The sequence below is a fragment of the Salmo salar genome, chromosome ssa08, assembly GCF_905237065.1.
Source record: "Salmo salar chromosome ssa08, Ssal_v3.1, whole genome shotgun sequence".
Classification (NCBI taxonomy): domain Eukaryota; kingdom Metazoa; phylum Chordata; class Actinopteri; order Salmoniformes; family Salmonidae; genus Salmo; species Salmo salar.
In genome coordinates, this window is record NC_059449.1 from 14,268,548 (window position 1) to 14,290,509 (window position 21,962).

At 45.1% G+C, this 21,962-nt stretch overlaps 1 protein-coding gene across 1 annotated transcript in view; it reads left to right on the forward strand.

Annotated features, from left to right (window-relative positions):
• The window catches only part of LOC106610218 (hedgehog-interacting protein), a 44,805-nt gene extending 26,247 nt beyond the window's left edge, over positions 1–18,558 (forward strand). Inside the window, exons 8-13 of the mRNA XM_045722765.1 lie at positions 483–604; positions 4,082–4,205; positions 5,021–5,157; positions 8,599–8,680; positions 15,048–15,196; positions 15,465–18,558. Coding sequence (XP_045578721.1) covers positions 483–604; positions 4,082–4,205; positions 5,021–5,157; positions 8,599–8,680; positions 15,048–15,196; positions 15,465–15,661 — 811 coding nt within the window. The 3' untranslated portion in view covers positions 15,662–18,558. The remainder of the gene's footprint in view (positions 1–482; positions 605–4,081; positions 4,206–5,020; positions 5,158–8,598; positions 8,681–15,047; positions 15,197–15,464) is intronic.
• Positions 18,559–21,962: the final 3,404 nt, after the last annotated feature.

The following is a 21,962-nucleotide window of genomic DNA, read 5'->3' on the forward strand; positions in this document are numbered from 1 at the left end:
CCCAATAATTCACTATGGTGTGTGTGTATCTTCTCATATATTAATATTAGTATATAGTATGTCGTTTTTTAATTGTGAGTGACAGTTCATTCTGAGTGACAGTTAATTGTGAGTGACTGTTGCACCTATTCCTTTGTAGTGTGTATCTTCTCAACCATGGACATGATCAGATCACTCCGTGTGTTACTGCCTCGGTTGTTCTGTGTCTTCACATGGTAAAAGGTTGATCATGGATTGACTGTACTAGGCTATGAGCTTCATTAGAACGTGTTCATCAATCTTACTGAGTTGTAGCTGGGTGTGTGTGAGATATGCAGCTATTGATTTACTGTACCCCCGTTGCATGCCACCGTTTTATCATGTGGCACGACCACCCCAAGGTGATCGTTGATGCTCAGGGAGTGACGCATCATCGCAGATGGACAGTGCCATGACGTTCCAATGTTTTTCCCACTTATCCGTTCATTCCTGCCTTTCCCCAGGTGTGCCGTGGACCGGCATCATACGGATAACAACGGGAGTCTGTTGATCCTGTGCACGGACGCCAGCGGCAGGAACGCGTCAGCAGGGAGAATACTGGCGATCACTAAGGGGAAAGACTACGGTGAGTTCCTTCTTCTAATGGTTTTCCCTAACAGCACTGAGGATGTGTCCCAAATGGCACCCTATTCCCTACATAGTGCACTACTTCAGAGCAGAGTGCACGAGCCCCGGTTAAAAGTAGTGCACTTTATAGTGGGCAGGCTGCCATTTGGGACCTTTAGGAGCCTGAGAGTGCCCTTTAGGAGTCTGTCTGGAATACATCAATGGGACATTAATGTTGCTTGTTATGAAAATAGCTCTGTCTGCCTTACAGTCTCATGTCATGTCCTCTCTCACCTTGGGAAAGTGTGGAAGAATCTGATGGAATTCCTCACAAATGACCTTTTTGGATAACCTTTCATTTTACTGTGTGTTCTGCACGAGAAAAACGATGTCTGTTCTTTTGGAATACAACTGGATTCCTTCCTATTGTGAGAATGCGGTATTTGGTCAGCCTCCAACTTGTTCAGTACACAGTGTATCTGAGTAAAAAAATAGTTATTGTACAGGTATCAGAAGTTATTGTGATCCACAAACGATTCGTCCTCGCATATCGTTGCCAGGGGAATGTGAGTTTGTGTCCATGAATATGATTTATAGTTGTCAGCCACGATGAATATCTTGATGATGGGTTAGTATAGTTGAAAGCACTCTAAACAGAGCCATGAGGACCTGGGGTTCATATTCTCCTTGGTGCACGTCAAAAGAGCATAATCGACACCAGAACCCTCTTTCTAACACAATTAAGAAATTAGTGCTTTGGTTTGAATCATGTAGAGCTGTTTGTTTGATTCTAATAACCACACAATGAGTGCTATTTCAGCCACCCGCAAAACAACCCCCCCTAACCCCCTCCCCCCCAGCCCCTCAGCCTAGTTTAAAGCCCCCACCCATTCCATTGGCCACCTCTCACCCAGGACGACCAGTGATTGGGCCAAATTACCCCCGGCCCCGATTATACTATTGCCATGATGGAGGTGGAGTTCATTACCTATCTGATTACACCCTAATAGGGGCGAGAACTCCTCACATCATAATGTCCATTATTCCCATAATGACTACATAACGATTCATGTTGTCCCAAAAATACACAAAAACTCCATCATCAACCTCCTGCGCAATTTAGTACAACCATCACTTAATTTGTTCAGTTTCAACGTTAATGAAGAGGTATGGTGGCAGTTAAAGCCCTACATTGACATTACATTTTAATCCAGTTTAGCAAAGTTGTTTTTAACAAGGCAAGGCCTCAGTCACAGTAATTGAAACCACCCTCCACTACATACTAATGGACTCGTGACAGATGGCAGTAAACATGGATATCCTTTTCTCTTCCTACACCAACAGAGAAAACAGGACTCATTAGAGTGGGCATAAATCACACCCAGGTCTCAGGGAGTCACAGTCATTAGGCTAGGGTCTGACCATGGCAGCTCCAGGTCTCAGGGAGCCACAGTCATTAGGCTAGGGTCTGACCATGGCAGCTCCAGGTCTCAGGGAGTCACAGTCATTAGGCTAGGGTCTGACCATGGCAGCTCCAGGTCTCAGGGAGCCACAGTCATTAGGCTAGGGTCTGACCATGGCAGCTCCAGGTCTCAGGGAGTCACAGTCATTAGGCTAGGGTCTGACCATGGCAGCTCCAGGTCTCAGGGAGTCACAGTCATTAGGCTAGGGTCTGACCATGGCAACTCCAGGTCTCAGGGAGCCACAGTCATTAGGCTAGGGTCTGACCATGGCAGCTCCAGGTCTCAGGGAGTCACAGTCATTAGGCTAGGGTCTGACCATGGCAACTCCAGGTCTCAGGGAGCCACAGTCATTAGGCTAGGGTCTGACCATGGCAGCTCCAGGTCTCAGGGAGCCACAGTCATTAGGCTAGGGTCTGACCATGGCAGCTCCAGGTCTCAGGGAGTCACAGTCATTAGGCTAGGGTCTGACCATGGCAGCTCCAGGTCTCAGGGAGTCACAGTCATTAGGCTAGGGTCTGACCATGGCAGCTCCAGGTCTCAGGGAGTCACAGTCATTAGGCTAGGGTCTGACCATGGCAACTCCAGGTCTCAGGGAGCCACAGTCATTAGGCTAGGGTCTGACCATGGCAGCTCCAGCTCTCAGGGAGCCACAGTCATTAGGCTAGGGTCTGACCATGGCAGCTCCAGGTCTCAGGGAGCCACAGTCATTAGGCTAGGGTCTGACCATGGCAGCTCCAGGTCTCAGGGAGTCACAGTCATTAGGCTAGGGTCTGACCATGGCAGCTCCAGGTCTCAGGGAGCCACAGTCATTAGGCTAGGGTCTGACCATGGCAGCTCCAGGTCTCAGGGAGTCACAGTCATTAGGCTAGGGTCTGACCATGGCAGCTCCAGGTCTCAGGGAGCCACAGTCATTAGGCTAGGGTCTGACCATGGCAGCTCCAGCTCTCAGGGAGTCACAGTCATTAGGCTAGGGTCTGACCATGGCAGCTCCAGGTCTCAGGGAGTCACAGTCATTAGGCTAGGGTCTGACCATGGCAGCTCCAGGTCTCAGGGAGTCACAGTCATTAGGCTAGGGTCTGACCATGGCAGCTCCAGGTCTCAGGGAGTCACAGTCATTAGGCTAGGGTCTGACCATGGCAGCTCCAGGTGCAGAGTGAAGGTATGGTGCCATGTTTGCCACCACAGAGAATACTATTGTACACTCTTAGAAAAAAAGGTGCTATCTAGAACCAAAAAGGGTTCTTCGGCTGTCCTCAAAGGAGCACCCTTTGTAGAACCCCAAGAAGGGGTTCTACCTGGAATCGAAAAGGGTTCTCCTAAGGGGACAGCCACAGAACCCTTTTGGAACTTTTTTTCTATGACTGTAGGGAATAAACAGAGTGAAACTCCCTGCAATACCCATATTATATGTGTAATATCTAAGATGTAGCTAGTCATATTTTGGTCAAGCTGTCAAATGACAGCTATCTTAGGCTGAAAAAAATAACTTTTGACAAATGCTATATGTTCCAAAAGTTACTTTTTTGGGAGGGATACTCAAATTGACTTAAAATACCACAATCGTTCTGCATTTGTTTTTTGGAGCTTGTAGAGATCTAACTCTGTCTAAGTGTCATATGGCACTATATACTGTGTATAGTGCACTATATGTATAGTGCACTACTTTTGACCAGAGCTCTATGGGCCTTGGTTAAAGAATAGTGCACTTTAAAGACAATGGGGTGCAATTTGGGACACAGCCTCTGTAATTACACTGATCTGAGGCCTGTGTATCTGTATTTATGTAGAGAACGAGGCGTCCATCTTAATGATACTGATCTGAGGCCTGTACCTGTGTGTTTCTGTGGAGAACGAGTCGTCCATCTTAATGATACTGATCTGAGGCCTGTGTATCTGTGTGTTTCTGTAGAGAACGAGGCATCCATCTTAATGATACTGATCTGAGGCCTGTGTATCTGTGTGTTTCTGTAGAGAACGAGGCATCCATCTTAATGATACTGATCTGAGGCCTGTGTATCTGTGTGTTTCTGTAGAGAACGAGGCGTCCATCTTTGACCTGGCGACCAGTGGAGGAGCAGCACCTGTGGGAGGGTTCATCTACAGAGGCTGTCAGTCCAGAAGGCTCTACGGGAGCTATGTGTTCGGAGACAAGAACGGGTAAGTTTATAAGTTCTAAATATTATAACAGGGTTTTTATTTATCGTCAAATGATCTAGATTAAATGTGTAGCTAGTTTGAATCAAACGTCATTGTTTTCTCATTTGGAACATTCTCAAACGGTTCTAGTGTTCATTGACTTTGGATTGAACAAACACAAACAGCTGTGTTCAGTAACCCAACTTTGCTATGGTGAACGTAACTCTGAGGTAAACACTATGCCAATTGACGTCCATCCCCTGATTCTGTCCATGGTCACCGTGCCAACATAAACCCAGTGTTCCATCCACGTTGGGGGGAAAACATTACTATCACATTACTGACACTACTACTGCTCAGGCTCATTCACTGTAAATGGAGACGTGATTTCCTGCCCCGGTTGGTTGGTCCGTTTGGCTACGGCCTCGTGTTGTTCACACGTCTCATTGGTTGATAATTAATCTTCCTCTCTTGCTGAAGTCAAACCTCGCCTCTTGAATAAACAAAGGAAATAAAGACTCTGAAGGAAGTACGCTATTGAGACATCATGGCAATGTGTTTGGAAAAATGACTCGCAGCCACTTAGTCTCATTTCAGTTTTTGAGGGGCACGTTGTTGTGAAAGGGCGAGGAGGATTTTGGCATCATGTTTATTTGGAAACCAAAAGACTTCATGCACACTAAGGCACTGAAACACAAGACTGTTGTGCTGTGACCTGGAAGGAAACAATGTGCCGTTTTTGCTGACCCCTGACCTGTGCTTAATGCTAGCATTACTGTAACAGTGTGCTGATGTTGTGCTGTGTTTTTGTGTGTGTGCGTATGTGTGCGTTTCAGGAACCTGCGGATCCTCCAGAAGGGCTCAGCGGCGGCGAGGGACCAGTGGCAGGAAAAAGCTCTGTGTCTGGGGACCAGCAGCTCCTGTGGCTCCGCTCTGGTGGGACATATCCTGGGCTTCGGAGAGGACCAACTAGGTCAGTAGAACCAGCACAAAGGCTGTTTCCAAAATGGTACCCTATTCCCAATATAGTGCAGTCCTTTTTGACCAGAGCACTATGGGCCCTTGTTGAAAGTAGTGCACTAAATAGGGAATAGAGTGCCATTTGGGATTTAACCCAACTCTCTCTAGTCTAAAGACTGGCCCCTACATGTATAGCCACATTATTATATGGCATTTTCTGTGTGTTTCTGGGTGTCTCTCTACATCTGAGCTGATGTTATGAGTGAAAGCTTTTGTCAACAAAGGGTCTGGATGCAGTAGATAGATTGCAGAGTGTCAAGCCATCCTGAAATCCGTGTTTACACCCAATGACAGATTGTCAAAACTGTGGAAAACTCTAGTTCAGAATCATTGGGGCATTGTATATGGAACAATGGTACATGTATTTACATAGTACATCCCTGGAGTGAGATGTCAATGTTCAACATGTTTCCACTCGGTTGGGTTTAGAAACAAGACGGCTCCAATTGAGTTTCCGAGATTAGGAAGTGAGGGGAAAAACGTCGGCGGAGTCTCAAATTCAAGCCGTTATTCGAGTGATATTCATGATATTGGACCAGAAAACCAACAGAGGTCACACACGCTGTGTGAGGGAAACTAATACCTCCATCCCTTCCCGCCGTGTCACCTTTCCTCCATGGCACGTTCCAGCAGCAGGATATTAAAGTCTCCCTGCTTCCTGAAGGATTATATGGTCATTTCCATACGATAGCACCAGGCCTCAAAGAGCCTACTGATATGACATGTAGTTGGCCACCTGGTGATGAATGTTTCTGGTCTGTGTTATTGTTTACCAGCCTGCCAGTCATACCATCTTAGGTGAGGTTAGGTTCGCTACATCAACAAACCCACTGAACCCAATTCATTGTATCCCCGTTTGACAAAAGGACTCACTGTGAGCTCATGTTTTGCAGAAAACTAATTATCCATATTGGCATACAGCGGGCACACAGGGTTAACCATGGGACTTGCCAGTATCTTGGCGTGGTGTTAGTTCAAGATTTTTGCTTTTGTTCATGATTTGTAAATGGGGCGGGGGTAGGCGAATGGTGGAGGGCTGTGCTGAGCTGGGCTGGCTTCCCACAACAGGGCCCCATTGACACATGTTTACAATTTGTCCTCTTATGGAGCCGTGTTGTGGGCTTGCTCCTCATTAAATGACTCGCCTGGTTCCAGTCAGGAGTATTCAGTTGTCCCGTGATACTCACTCTCTCCCAAGTCCCATGGCAAGTGCAGCGCTGCAGGGACCCTGAGCAGGGCCTCTTCTCTTCTCTCTGTTTCTCTCTCAATTTCAATATCAATTTAACGGGTCTATTGGCATGGGAAACATACAGTTGAATTTGGAAGTTTGCATACACTTATGTTGGAGCCATTAAAACTTGTTTTTCAACCACGCCACAAATTTCTTGTTAGCAAACTATAGTTTTGGCAAGTCGGTTAGAACATCTACTTTGTGCATGACACAAGTTATTTTCCCAATAATTGTTTACAGACAGATTATTTCACTTATAATTCACTGTATCACAATTCCAGTGGGTCAGAAGTTTACATACACTAAGTTGACTGTGCCTATAAACAGCTTGGAAAATTCCAGAAAATTATGTCATGGCTTTAGAAGCTTCTGATAGGCTAATTGACATAATTTGAGTCAACTGGAGGTGTACCTGTGGATATATTTCAAGGCCTACCTTCAAACTCAGTGCCTCTTCGGGAAAATCAAAAAAAATTGTAGACCTCCACAAGTCTGGTTCATCATTGGGAGCAATTTCCAAATGCCTGAAGGTACCACGTTCATCTATACAAACAATAGTACGCAAGTATAAACACCATGGGACCACACAGCCGTCATACCGCTCAGGAAGGAGACGCGTTCTGTCTCCTAGAGATGAACGTACTTTGGTGCGAAAAGTGCAAATCAATCCCAGAACAACACCAAAGGACCTTGTGAAGATGCTGGAGGAAACAGGTACAAAAGTATCTATATCCACAGTAAAATGAGTCCTATATCGACATAACCTGAAAGGCCGCTCAGCAAGGAAGAAGCCACTGCTCCAAAACCGCCATAAAAAAGCCAGACTGCGGTTTGCAACTGCACATGGGGACAACGATCGTACTTTTTGGAGAAATGTCCTCTGGTCTGATGAAACAAAAATAGAACTGTTTGGCCATAATGACCATCATTATGTTTGGAGGAAAAAGGGGGAGGCTTGCAAGCCGAAGAACACCATCCAAACTGTGAAGCACGGGGATGGCAGCATCATGTTGTGGGGGTGCTTTGCTGCAGGAGGGACTGGTGCACTTCACAAAATAGATGGCATCATGAGGGAGGAAAATGATGTGGATATATTGAAGCACCATCTCAAGACATCAGTCAGGACGTTAAAGCTTGGTTGCAAATGGGTCTTCCAAATGGACAATGGTTCCAAGCATAGTTCCAAAGTTGTGGCAAAATGGCTGAAGGACAACAAAGCCCTGACCTCAATCCTATAGAAAATCTGAAAAAGTGAAAAAGTGTGTGCGAGCAAGGAGGCCTACAAACCTGACTCAGTTACATCAGCTCTGTCAGGAGGAATGGGCCAAAATTCACCCAACCTATTGTGGGAAGCTTGTGGAAGGCTACCCGAAATGTTTGACCCAAGTTAAACAATTTAAAGGCAATGCTACCAAATACAAATTGAGTGTATGTAAACTTCTGACCCACTGGGAATGTGATGAAAGAAATAAAAGCTGAAATATATAGTTCTCTCTACTATTATTCTGACATTTCACATTCTTAAAATAAAGTGGTGATCCTAACTGACCTAAGACAGGGAATTTTTACTAGGATTAAATGTCAGGAATTATGAAAACTGATTTAAATATATTTGGCTAAGGTGTATGTAAACTTCCGACTTCAACTGTATGTTAACATTGCCAAAGCAAGTGAACTTTCACAAAAGTGAAATAACCAATACAAATGAACAGTAAATATTACACTCACAAAAGTTCCAAAAGAATAAAGACATTACAAATATCAAATTATGTGCAAATAGATAAAGTACAAAAGGGAAAATAAATAAACATAAATATATGGGTTGTATTTACAATGCTGGTCTTCACAGGTTGCCCTTTTCTTGTGGCAACAGGGCTTCTTAACTGGTTGCCCTTTTCTCTCTCTCTCTCTCTCTCTCTCTCTCTCTCTCTCTCTCTCTCTCTCTCTCTCTCTCTCTCTCTCTCTCTCTTTCTCTCGTTCTCTCTCTTCTCTCCCTCTCTCTCTCTCTCTCTCTCTCTCTCTCTCTCTCTCTCTCTCTCTCTCTCTCTCTTCTCTCCCTCTCTCTCTCTCGCTCTCACTTTCTCTTCTCTAATTTGCTCTCTCTAGATAGGGCTGATGCCTGGACTACATTTCCCATGTAACCCCTGTTCTCCTCACCCCCAGGTGAAGTGTACATCCTTGCCACCAGTAAAAACATGGCTCAGTCACACAGTGGGAAGCTCTACAAGCTAGTGGACCCTAAAAGGTAAAGAACACAACTTTCTTTGTGTGTGCGCGCGCATGTGTGTCTGTGGCCTGCCCATATATCTACACACAGCAGATATAGTGGCAGTGCAGGATCACAACTTCACAGGGAGAGGGAACGTCATACCTCCCTCCATCCCTTGTTTTCTACACCTCTCCAATACATCACACACAGGCACGCACACACCAGGGCTCTTATCCCCTTAAACAAATCATCACACAACGGCCGGTTCCCCGGCCAACACAAATCTCAGCGTGGTAATTGGAGAGTAAGCATACCGTTTCTAACACCAGCACTACCAGCGGGCCCTGTTAGAGAGAGAGAGGGAGGATAGGAGAGAAGAAAGAGAGAGAGGAAAGAGAGAGGAGAGAGAGTGAGGAGAGGGGAGAGAGAGAGAGAGAGAGAGCGAGCACACGTGGCTCGCTGGGTATTTTCGTAGCGTTTGACAGGGCTGCTTATACACTCCTAAAGAGAACGGAGGGCACCTGTCGACGAGTGGTAATGTTTTCCTCATAGTCGTAGGGAGGGATTTGTTACATGTGACTGGAATATCTGGTGGTTTGGGTTTTAATGAAGGGATGCTGTGTCCCAACAATGTGCTCCGCTGCGTCCCAACAATCCAGGTGGCACACAGCTGATAATGTGCTGGAGTTCCTGGTGGTAAATATTACTAGAGGAGATGGGTGCCTGTTAATCATTGTTGTATGCGTGCTAAACATTTTACCATGTGTTTTACTCTATTCAATATTTTCGATAATCATGAATCTTTAACAAATGGTGTTAGCGTCAACCCTAGTACATGTGAAAAACATTTCTCCCAGCACACCAGGAGGTACGTACATGGGGTGTATGAAGTCCCCCTCCACCGCAGCCAACATCTGAGACATGTGTAGGCCTTGAATGTCACTCATATATAGTCTGAATCATGAGAAATTACATTGAACACAACCAGATCCTCTCACTTTCTAATTCAAACCAATCGCTCATCAAGCTGTGTCTTTCCACCCTCAGCCACCCAGAAATCATCCAGTCCCCCTTTTCAGCACACTGGAATGGAGAACTCGAGATCCTCATGTAGGTTTAGGTTCTTCAGCTTAAGTGAAGTTGGCAAGGAGGCATGTGGAGCATCTAAAAACATTTCACTGGGCTTACAGTGGGAGTTAAGTCCAGGAAGGCGACAGAATAATGTTTCCTTAAGTCCATTTCACTTTATTGGAGTGTGTGTGTGTGTGTGCTTGCGTGTATGTGTGCTTACCTGTGTGGGACAATAGAAACAGATCCCTGGTGAATTATTGCTAAGGTGACAACAGTACCAACCAAGTCACAATTAATTACGACACAGATGTTTCTACGGGCCCCTTGCTGCCCCGCACAACGTTTTATTTATGTTTTTTGGCATGGACACATTTTTCCCAAACAACAATTCTTTCCACCCATATTTTGGGCTTGTTTAGTCTGTATAGTGGCCTGTGTGGTGCTGGGAGTCCGGCTTCTACGCACGCGCACACACACACACACACACACACACACTCACTCACTTCGTTATTAGTATCTCGTTACAGGGAGGATGGAGAGGGGGAGGGAAGGGGGCAGCTAATGTTTCTGACCTTGCTGCGTTATCACGTCTGGTGGGCCACCCGTCCTCCTCTACCCCTCCTGGGGTACCTGGCGCCCCCTCACCCTCCTCCTTTACAGAACACTTGTATTTCTGAGAGGCGAGCCTGTGGTGGTCCGGGGGTCCCACAACATCCACCATCCACCCACATGGTGTTTTCATTACATGTATGTTTGGGGAAGAGGAGGGGGGCGTTAGGAGGTAGGAGACTGCGGAGGGGAGTGAAAGAGGAAAATCACCTAAACCCCTCTGCAATGTTTTGGGGTAAACACACGTCCCGGCAGCGCGCCGACTTCATTTGTAGGTATTTGTTTGTCAGTCGGGTACCGTCCAATAATAAATAGGCCACCATGCGTCTCAGTAACATCATTATATGTTGTGTCTGTCCCATGTGGACACTGCCGTGGAAATTCTGGACTGAGAGAGATTTCATTTGTAAATATACAACACAGAGGCAGAGTAGGATCATGTGGCATTGTTTACTGGCTCTACTGTGGAAGGAGACAGAGCTGTTTAAAAATACCTTGCGGCCTTGCCCGGGATTGAAACCTAGTCCATATGCATCACACTCACACACGATATGCTGTCTTCCCCAAGGCTTCAACGGGTTTCAGCTCTGTTTTTCATTTTTCCTTTTCCCCTCTTTTCTATAATTAGATCAGTATAATGTCTGATTGAGACATGCAATGCTTCATTGAATATGTCTTATCTCAGGTCCCCATGGGAGAGAGAGAGAGAGAAGAGACACTTGTATTTATTTCTGGTGCTAACATCCATTTAGAAGCAGAGGAGGAGGCTTCATTCCTTGAGAGAGGAGAGGCACAAACAAACACAGCCTCCAGGTATTGGGTGGGTTGGTTATGTGGGGGTTGTCAATGGCCACATTGTAAAGCTGTACAGTATGTAACTGCCAGGTTGTTTATCGCGTATAAGAATGGAAGGGACAGAGCCACGTTTTATTCAAAACCAAATTCTATCCAGTCCTCACCATTCCGTCTGGAACCTGAATGGGGGAGAAATCCTTTTCGTAGCGAGACCATTGAAACTGTAAGAACTCCTGCTGATAACAGTAATACATTTTTTGGTCTTTCCATCTAAACAGGCTTTTGTCCGAAGAGGGAGGAAATGGTTATCCTGTGTCATAATATACTTTTCACACAGTTTAGGGTTTAGTTGAGTCAGGTGCAGTCCTCTGATTGAATTGTGTTGAGTAAAGAGGTTGAGAAGACCCAGTGGACAGAGAATAGGGCTCTGGGACCTCCTTTATGAAGTCACTATGGAAGTCACAAATTACAGGAAGTACTGGGGGGGGAGGTGTGTGTTTGTGTGTGTGTGTGTGTTGTAAGATAGCTCCCAGCTCCCGATATGCTGGCTAAAAAAAGCCAGCTCCTTTATTCAGATGTCCCTCCTAAATCTTGCTGCTGCACTACTGTGGTCCTGCCCTTGACAAAGCTGCTCCACTGAATGGCCCTGGCTCCTACAATACACAGTACATTTCTGACACAATTAAAACAAGGGATGAAGCCACAAAGAAGCCCCCAAACAATGGAGCCGGATGACAAAACAGCCAAAGGACTCACACTGGGCCGTTTGATTTAGCCATTGTTGGGAGGCACAATGTACACCACTCCAGGGCTTTTTTCTCACATACACCTCATGCCAATCAAGCAAGCCCCAGCACATAGCCCCAACACATTCCTTCCCAAAGCCCTCCCCACCAACTCCCAGGCTACCAGTCACCCATCACTATCAAAGCTTTAAGTGAAATAAATCTGATAGTCGCTAGAGTATCCCTCACTAATAGCATCCCCTATATCAATCAGCTGTATGATTTGATCTGGGGTGACTTTTGAGGCGGTGAGATCTTATAAAGAGGGCTGTGTTGTGAATAAGAGGGAGCTGATCAGGGATCAGGCTCAGCATATGGTCCCTGGCTGATGTCTCCTGTTCTGGAACAAAGGGGGAGGTGGGAAGGGAGGCAGCTGAGCCAAGCAGAGCTCCATACATCCCTCCCCCCCCCCCCACCACCACCCCGCCTCCCTCCTCCATTCAGCCACTAGGACTACACTTTGAAAAAAAGAAGCTATCTAGAACCTCAAAGGGTTCTTCAGCTGTCCACATTTGAGAACCGTTTGAAGAACGCTGTATGGTTCCAGGTAGAACACAGATGGTTCTAAATGGAACCTAAAAAGGTTCTACATGTAACCAAAAAGGGTTCTACCTGTAACCAAAAAAGGTTCTCCTATGGGGACAGCCGAAGAACCCCTTTGGAACCCTTTTTTCTAAGAGTGTTGGGAACCAGCCAATAATGTATACAAGCACTAGATGGCTGATGATATGCATTGGCCATTGAGAGGTTTTTGAAGCCACCGGTCGGCCATATTGGCCCTCCCCAATAGGAGCAGTCCTCCATAGGAATTAATGGAATTCTACAGTATTTCAATTAAATGTTTTAAGTTCAAAATTACATGTATTGAAGTATTTTTTGGTTGTAGCGGGGACAGTAACATTAGTAATAAAAAATATATATACTTTATGTTTTATATTTTTTTTAATTTTAAATTTTTATGTTTAGCTCACATAATATAATTTAAGATGATGCATTAAGGTGTCTGTAATAGAATGAATGTGGCAAAAAGCGAATGTAGACATTAATAAATGCATTTCTAAAGCTTCCAATTTTTTTTTTACAACGATGGAGGCTCAGGGGGCTTCAAAACAGCGCCCCGTATTAGTCATCTAGTGTATATATAAATCATTGGGACCAGCCCGGCCCAGCCCCGTGGACACTCAAACTAATAAGCAGCCCTCCTTTAAATTATCAGTCTTCATCAGTCTGTGTTTTATGCAAGTGTTCTCGCCGAGTTTATACATTCCCACAGTGCCTGTTGACCCAGCTGCCTTTGTCAAGTGGCGCTCCGGCAGGTGTTGTTTTCACCCGGGACCATGGCCACCCATGGCACTAATACAAACTGATGAGGGGCAATAGCCGTGGCTGACCCCTGCCCGCCTGACACTATTAACAGTGTTGTACCCCAATCCTCCAGGGACTAGCTGTCCCCCTTTTCTCTCTCTCTCACCCTGGTCTCTTTCTCCCAACTCCATCACTCTCCCACCCTCTCTCTTTCTGTCCCTCCTTCTCTCAGTTTTAACTACGTGCAGCCTGTCACAACAAAGGCCCAGAGTGTGGATGAGAAAAGGCACAGGGTTGGGTGGGTGCTGAGGGGAGCGGAGCATGGGAATCGCCCCCCCACCCCCCCACCCCTCCACCCCCCTACAGACCCCCTCTAGGCTCTGGTACTGCCCCGGGACTGCCATCAGTCAATGTGGCTGTCAGAACAACACTCTCCCAGCCACGGTGTCCGACGCCCCACTCACATACCCCCAGAACCCTGACTAGGACCCCCTAACTCACTCACTCACTCACTCACTCACTCACTCACACACACAACACAGGCCAGGAGCCCCTCCTTTGAGCACTAACCAACCACAGTCAGTAAGTCAGTTCATTCACAACCAGACCCCAATATCACATTCTGTTGTGGCTCCTGTCTGTCCATTGGTCATTAGATCTCCTTAGCATTATTTCTCTATAGCATTATCTCTCTACAGCATTAGAGCTCTCCCCAGCATTATCTCTCTACAGCATTAGAGCTCTCACCAACATTATCCATGTACAGCATTATCTCTCTACGGCATTATCTCTCTACAGCATTATATTCTCTCCAGGATTATCTCGCTATAGCATTAGATGTCTCTACAGCATTATCTCTACAGCATTCTCTCTCAGCGTTATTTATCTACAGCGTTAGGTCTCTACAGCGCCCAGAGAGTCCGGCAGGCAGAGAGTCCGGCAGGCAGAGAGTCCGGCAGGCAGAGAGTCCGGCAGGCAGAGAGTCCAGCATCATTATCATCATAACAGACTCTACACACATGCACTGACCACTCCACAGCACTCCCACCAGGCTCTCTGTTTTCCATACCACTGTGTGTGTGTGTGTGTGTGTGTGTGTGTGTGTGTGTGTGTGTGTGTGTGTGTGTGTGTGTGTGTGTGTGTGAGTGCCTGATGGATATGTCAATACACTGCCTGGCTGAGGCTTGTCTTGCCTCATTAGTCGATGCTGTTTGGCCCCATCCACACACACAGAAACACACACAAGCCAACAGGCAATTCACATTTGAATTCCATCACGTAGAACGCGTCATGCTGAATTGCAGCAGCGAATGGCTGTTCCCGGTGGCCTGTTCCCGGTGGCTTAGACACACACACACACACACACACACACACACACACACACACACACACACACACACACACACACACACACATGTCCTCAGTGGAAATAAAACCCTGGTCCAGCCATTCAGTCAGTCCACCATTCCCCCAGCCTCCCAACCTCTGATGATCCAAATGAATTATTATACTCAAAAACTCATTAACAACATTCCAGAAACAGAATATTCCAGAAAGAACCCTGTCACACACAGAGTCTGTCCGTACTCAAACATTCATTCATTCTCCCTCCATGACTCCTTTCCATCACATCAATGTTATGTAAAGGCACATTCTGGTGGAGCCAGTTAAATGTTCTGCTGCTATGGCACCACTGCTGCTGCCTCTGTGTGTGTGTGTGTATGTGTGAGAATATGGTGTGTGAAAGAAAGGCCACATATCCGTATGTAATGCCTCAGAACAGTGCGCATGAGCCTTTAGAGTGTGTGACCGTTGCCCTCCCTGTGTGGCCCCTGCAGGCCCGCGGTCCCTAAGGAGTGTCAGAGACAGGTGGAGGCCCCGGAGCTGCTGGGAACGGCCTGCTCACGGCAGTGTAAGAACGGACACTGTACCCCCACCGGGAAGTGTTGCTGCAGCACCGGCTGGGAGGGACCCTTCTGCAGAGTGGGTGAGTCAGAGAAAAGTGCTGTTTGAAGTGTTCAACCATAACCTAGGATATTAGTATAACATTACATAATAACCCTCTGCAGAGTAGCTGAGACCTACTGTATAACAAGAGTTACACAATAATGTGAAGAATTCTACTGTATATCTTGAGTAATGTTTATATGTATCAAATAGACTACTTTGGATCCATAGTGGACCCACATAACGTGTTTATTAATGTTTTGTTATCGCTTGTCAAGATATCCTCTCTGTCTCTCTCTCTCTCACAGCTAAATGCGAGCCGGCCTGTCGTAACGGTGGCGTGTGTGTTGAGCCCCACAACTGCCTGTGTAAGAGCGGCTACTCGGGCGCCCAGTGTGAGAAGGGTGAGCGGGGCATGCCTAGCGACCAGGAGGAGGACGGCATCCTGGACCACATCATAGACATGACCTCGTACCTGCTGAACCTCACTAGCTACATGGTATAGGGGAACCCCCCTCTTCCCCCGGGCCCCCTTACTCAACCACCCAAGCAGAGCCTCCCTCCTCCGTGATTCACCCCAGAGACACACCCCCCTGACTGGACGTACCCTGTCCCCGTCAACACCGACTCTGGTCATCTTCCTGCCCATAAGCTCCGGTAGGCTACGTACACCAGGCATCCAGGCCAAGCATCCCTCCAGAGACCATCACACAGACAGACACAGCAACGTGATGGTTGAATGCATGGCAATCGTCGTCTATGGTCTAATGGTTGGACCTCCACTGTGGCTACATAAGCTCTTTTATACTCTTCTTCTCCAGGAGAAAGTTCCTCTCCTTCTCTCTCTCCCACTCTGGAACCCCCATGCAGATGACTTGATATTAGCACTGCACCCCTGCTGAGAACAGAGGGAGACCCCCTCGCGTTCTCTCCACACAACAACAAAAAAACAGCGGCCATTTTGACTGAAGCCTTACAGAGAGCGAAGAGGAGTCGGCTGAGCTGAAACACGGCGAGGCGGGCGGAGGCGTGGTGACATAAGTTATCCCCCGGGACTGGAGAGTGGACAGCCGAATACTGAGGGTTAGCTTTGGGTCTGCCTTCACCAACAAAACACAGTCTATATACAGCCTTTAAATGAACATGCCAATCTCTTCAGCATCAGCAATGCAATAATACTGACACTGACTGAAGAGTTTCTGATAATCTTACTGTGCCGTGTATAGAGCCCCATACAGAGTCCTGTACTATATTGTCTAAAGGCACTAATATGAACGACCAATAGACCAATGTCACAGTAATAATAATGATTATTGTTATTTTGACCCACTGTTCTCTCCGGGTGATGTTTTGTGGGCACATCTTCATAGAAAAAGCTACGTTATGATACAGCGGTATAGATTTGTTGTTCATCGCTCACTTGACATGCTGCCAATGTACAGAATGGATCCATAGCTGAAGAATGAGTGTCTTTGGACTCAACAGGTATCTATAGATCTATAGAGTTTATATGGTTGTGTCCCAAATGGCACCCTATTCCCCGTATAGTGCACTACTTTTGGCCAGAGCCCTATGGGCCCACGTCAAAAATAGTGAGCTACATACGGAACAAGGGTGCCATTAGGGACAGAGCCTATGACATTGTTAGGATAGAGCTCGTAGCTTTGCACTCCCAATGTCAACGCCAGTTTCATACATTTGAAATGGAGTCATCAACTCCACGCACTGTAATGTAATGATTTTTTGTGTTTCACAATCAAGGGCAGACGATTATGTTGGGACTAGTACGGTGTCCTACAGCAGTGACATTGTCGCACACTAACACAGTGGCACGCAGCAGGTCAAATCTCACTCTTAATCTCTCTCTCTCTCTCTCACACACACACACACACACACACACACACACACTCGCTACACAACTTCAGTGGTAGTTATAAAGGGACAGAAGCTGATGTATATTTCATACATAAAGAGCTGAACTAAGTACTACTTAGCCTTGCTAAATAATATAGCATTACTATTGTTTTGATAGAGGAGGGTTTATTTTTTTAACTGTGATAATGTATGGGAGAGGACGGTGTTTGTAGAAAGTGGTTTTGCATTAAGCTTAAAATAAATCATGTTTTTTTTTTTTTTTTTGCTAACACAAAACGTATGCAGTGTTTTTCCACTGTATAAAAACACACAGCGACATGTGCAGTACAGATCAGCACCGTGTGTTAAAGGCCATGCATGTCTACACCTGAATGGAAGAGTTTGGAACCGATCACTGAGACACAACACAAGGGTCTCTCTGTGTTTCCTTCCCGTAGTACGCCTCTGTCTGTGGCATTCAACTGCAGCGTAACGGTCGGTGTTTGGTCTTTGTTTTAGAAATTACCCGAGTTTCGCTAGGCCACCAACTTATTGGAGCCTGTTCACAATCGGATGAGAAGAGTTCCTCCAGGTAGATCAGATGAAAGATGGTTTCACACCAGACGCTCTACTCTACATACTGTGAGACGTTCAGATAACACAGATGGAATGATAAAATGTGTCAAGTATGAACCCAGACTTCTTTGATCCACTTTGTGGTGAACTGTGATCCCTTAACAAATGAACAGCATAAAGAAGACCTTGCTCATCTCAAAGCCGGGAATCAAAACCGTTTTCGGCGAGCCAAACGATAATTAAAAAAAAGACTCTAATTATGTTGGAGCCCATCTGTGTTGTCTTTCTTCAGAAGACGGTATAAAACACATCGCATAATGCCACTAATCTACAGGTTGATCAGGATTGGTTCATTTGATATAGTGCCATTGCAAATTCCTTGATACCATATTAATCTTGAGTCTCCTGACAGTAGTTCAGCAACGAGCAAAGCAACCTCTTACATCTTGTGCCAATGTTGTCTTTAAGTGCCTGCCCCCCACACAATTGGAATGTCTTTATTTCTATGATCATATTTTGTTTTGAGTTCCCGTTCTAAGCATGGTTAGAAGTGTTCAGGGTTTTCCAATTCCTCTCACTCTCTCACTCTCTCTCTCTCTCTCTCTCTGTTTGTTTTCTCCTCTGAATCCTCAATGACAGCAGTTGTTGAACCTCTGTCTCGCCAGTGTTCTCTCTGGTCTATAATGCGTCAAATGGAACTCATGCTGTAAAGTCGATACTATAATTTTAGCACTTAATGTGAAACTTGCATTTTAGCTGCTGAGACGGCGTGGTGTGAATAAAATAGAGTAACCGTTTTCATTATTTAAGTAGTTACGCAAACAAAGTTATTTAAGTTCTCTACAATTGTTTTTGCCGCTGTATGTGACGATTTTGATTTTGATCATGTATTGTAAATAAAACCTAGGGCTATCTTTTGTTTCTTTTCAGAAATATCTATATGTCTATTAAAGTTTATAGCATGTCTGAAAACCTCGTCACAGTGTCTGTTTGATGATGACGTCTAGGATGACGATGTAGCACAGAGCAGAATTTGTCTTCTTGAATAACAACCTGTAGAAAATAGTCATAGAATCTATTCATTCTATTTCTATGTGACTAACAATCCTTGATTCAGCAGGAAAGGAAATGATAGGTTGTTGCAGGATGATTACAAATGGAGACAGATTGAGGCCTTCTGCCAGGGTGTGGAAGAGTGACCTCACCTTAAATGTATCCTCGTAATGTTAGATCTGAGCACACAGAGGTTGTCTACAGGAGCTAGTCTATTTGGCCTTAGATTTCTACATTTCTGAGATTGGCATGTTGAGCCGGACAGTCTTTTACTGTTCTATGAGTGTAAATCAATAGCGTAACATCCTTCCACTATTAGTATTAACAGTGTAAGCAAGTGATGGTTGCTTAGTAAAAGAACACTATCCATTGACATAGGTTGCCCCCTCTGTCTGTCTGTCTGTCTGTCTGTCTGTCTGTCTGTCTGTCTGTCTGTCTGTCTGTCTGTCTGTCTGTCTGTCTGTCTGTCTGTCTGTCTGTCTGTCTGTCTGTCTGTCTGTCTGTCTGTCTGTCTGTCTGTCTGTCTGTCTGTCTGTCTGTCTGTCTGTCTGTCTGTCTGTCTGTCTGTCTGTCTGTTGTGGCCCAGTGCTGGGAAGTGCTTCATTAAATGTACGTCACTGAGCATTTCACTATTACACTATTATTCTACACTCTGTTGTTTACGAAGCATGTGGCAAATAAAATTTGATTTGACTCACCACATTTCCACCGTCACAGAAGGTTTTTTCTCTAGCTAGGTAAAGTGTACAGAGGGATGTTGAGGAAATGTTTGGGGAAAGCCAGCCCAAGGGCCAATGTGGATCATCGGCCAAAGTTTTCCCTAAAGTTTACTTGAATTGAAAAGTCTGTTAAGCAAAGCTACTGTTCAGAGAGGGAGGGAGAAAGAGAGAGAAGCCCCGTTTAAATCAAATCAAATTTTATTTGTCACATGCTTTGTGAACAACAGGTGTTGACTAAGAGCTTACTTACGGGGCTTTTACTTCCGGGTCTTCTATAAACTGTCTCCTCCCCTTCATCTACACTGATTTAACAAGTGGCATCAATAATGGATCATAGCTTTCACCTGTAAGTAAGCATGGGACAAATACAATTTGATTTGATTTGATTCACCTGGTCAGTCTATGTCATGGAAAGATCAATGTGTTCTTGTACACTCAGTGTACACGGGGCACCAGTACCGAGTCAATATGCAGGGGTATGAGGTAATTGGAGTAGATATGTACATATAATGTAGGTAGGGAAGTTACTAGGCAACAGGATAGACAGTAAACAGTAACAGCAGCATATGTGATTAGTTAGTACAAAAAGGGTCAATGCAGATAGTCCAGGTAGCTATTGATAACTATTTAACGGTCTTATGGCTTGAGGATAGAAGCTGTTCAGGTTCCTGTTGTTTCCTGACTTGGTGCATCAGTACCGCTTGATGGTGCCCACATTTTTAGACAGGTGAAAACTATCAAGACACATTGTGATCAGATCTTCAAGCCCACCTCCGGAGGAAGTCGCTCTGGATAAGAGCGTCTGCTAAATGACTTAAATGTAAATGTAAATGTAAGTCAAGCAGACATTGTGTAGATGGATCTGGACAGGGAAACTGGTTATTATCCCTCCCTCTAAAATCATTGACTGTCATTAATATGTGAATTCAAATAAATAAATACATATTTGTTCGAAATAATATCTGTCAAATCATTTGCATACAGGGAAGGACCAGGATAATATGGTCACAATACGGACACAGCAAACCGATAAGAGTCACAATTTAAAACATGTGGACAAGATCAGGACACAGGACGCCTGTTAGCTCCAGGTATAAACGAGACTAGAGAGAGAGACATATGTCCCTGATATAGACTTGATAGACAAGAGCACTAGAAGATATTTAGTGAGTATCATTGGAAGACTTGCATACAATGGCTATGGAGTTCACTACTACTTTCCCAGGATTTCCTTTTCAAAGGAAGAGTTTTTATGATGAGAATGTTTATAATGTTACAAATGATCCTGTAGTTATAGTACACAAAAGGGTTCTCCGGCTGTCCCCATAGGAGAACCCTTTGAAGAACCCCTTTTGGATCCAGGTAGAACCCTTTTTGGTTCCAGATAGAACTCTTTTGGGTTCAATGTAGAACCCTCTGTGGGAAGGGTTCTACATGGAACCCAAAAGGGTTCTACCTGGAACCAAAAGGGATTCTTCAAAGGATTCTCCTATGGGGACAGCCGGAGAACCCTTTTTGGTTTTATAGCAGCTTGTTTTATAAGTGTGTAGGTTTAAGGCATACATGTCATTAAAGCACCTTAATAAAATTTCACGGACTAAATGCATTGAGCATGAAGCTCAGACCTAAACTCTTAATTTCACCTCTCCCTACACACACACACGCACACACACACTCACAAATACATACACACAAACACACTGAAGCAACAGCCATCACTGATGGCATTATTAATTTCCTTCTGGAAATATCAATCAAGCTCCCTGGTTGTAAGGATAGTGGAGTTGGACCACCCACCTCACCACACAGTCCTCTCAGGCAGCTCCCTCCGTATTCAGAGTAATGCAATACTAAGTTGTCTGTGCACTGTTTAGAGCCAATCAAAATTGCGTAAAGTGGAACTGGGCAATTGTGCTTCAAGGTCCAAGCAGCTAGCAGGCAGCGTATATTTTAGTTCATACACTATCTGTGGCATGAATCATGACTTTTCCTTTGGAATAGTTTTCTTTTCCCCCTCCCATAGGGCCCTGGCCGGCATATCTGTCATAAACAGTGTAACCCAGCACTTTGAATAAACATGAGGAGTCTGAATGCTAAATATTTGTAGGACCAAGATGGCTAGAAGTGCATGTCATAATATTGTATACATGAGCTGAAGAGGTAGTCCAACCAAATACTATGTGAGGACAGACAGACAGAGGGAGACAGACAGAGAAAGAATGACAAAACATTTGACTCTTTGTGATTTGAATGGGAAAGAATACATTTAATCCTTTTCCCCAGAAACATTTTATTTCAGTGAGTATAACTTTTATAGAACTGCAATACCTCTCAGAACAAATGTAAATCTTTGGTTTCAAAATGTTGCTTTTCAAAAATCGGACCACAGCCTGTCATTATCGTATTTGTAGTATAGGGGACTGAAATGGTATATCTATCCAAAATAGTGCACTACTCTTGTCCAAACCACACAGGGCTACCTCATAAGGTCCTGGTCTAAATAGTGCACTACAGTGAGCTCCAAATGTATTTGGACAGTGACTCATTTTGTTGTTGTTTTTGCTCGGTACTCCAGCACAGCACTTTGGATTTGAAATAATACAA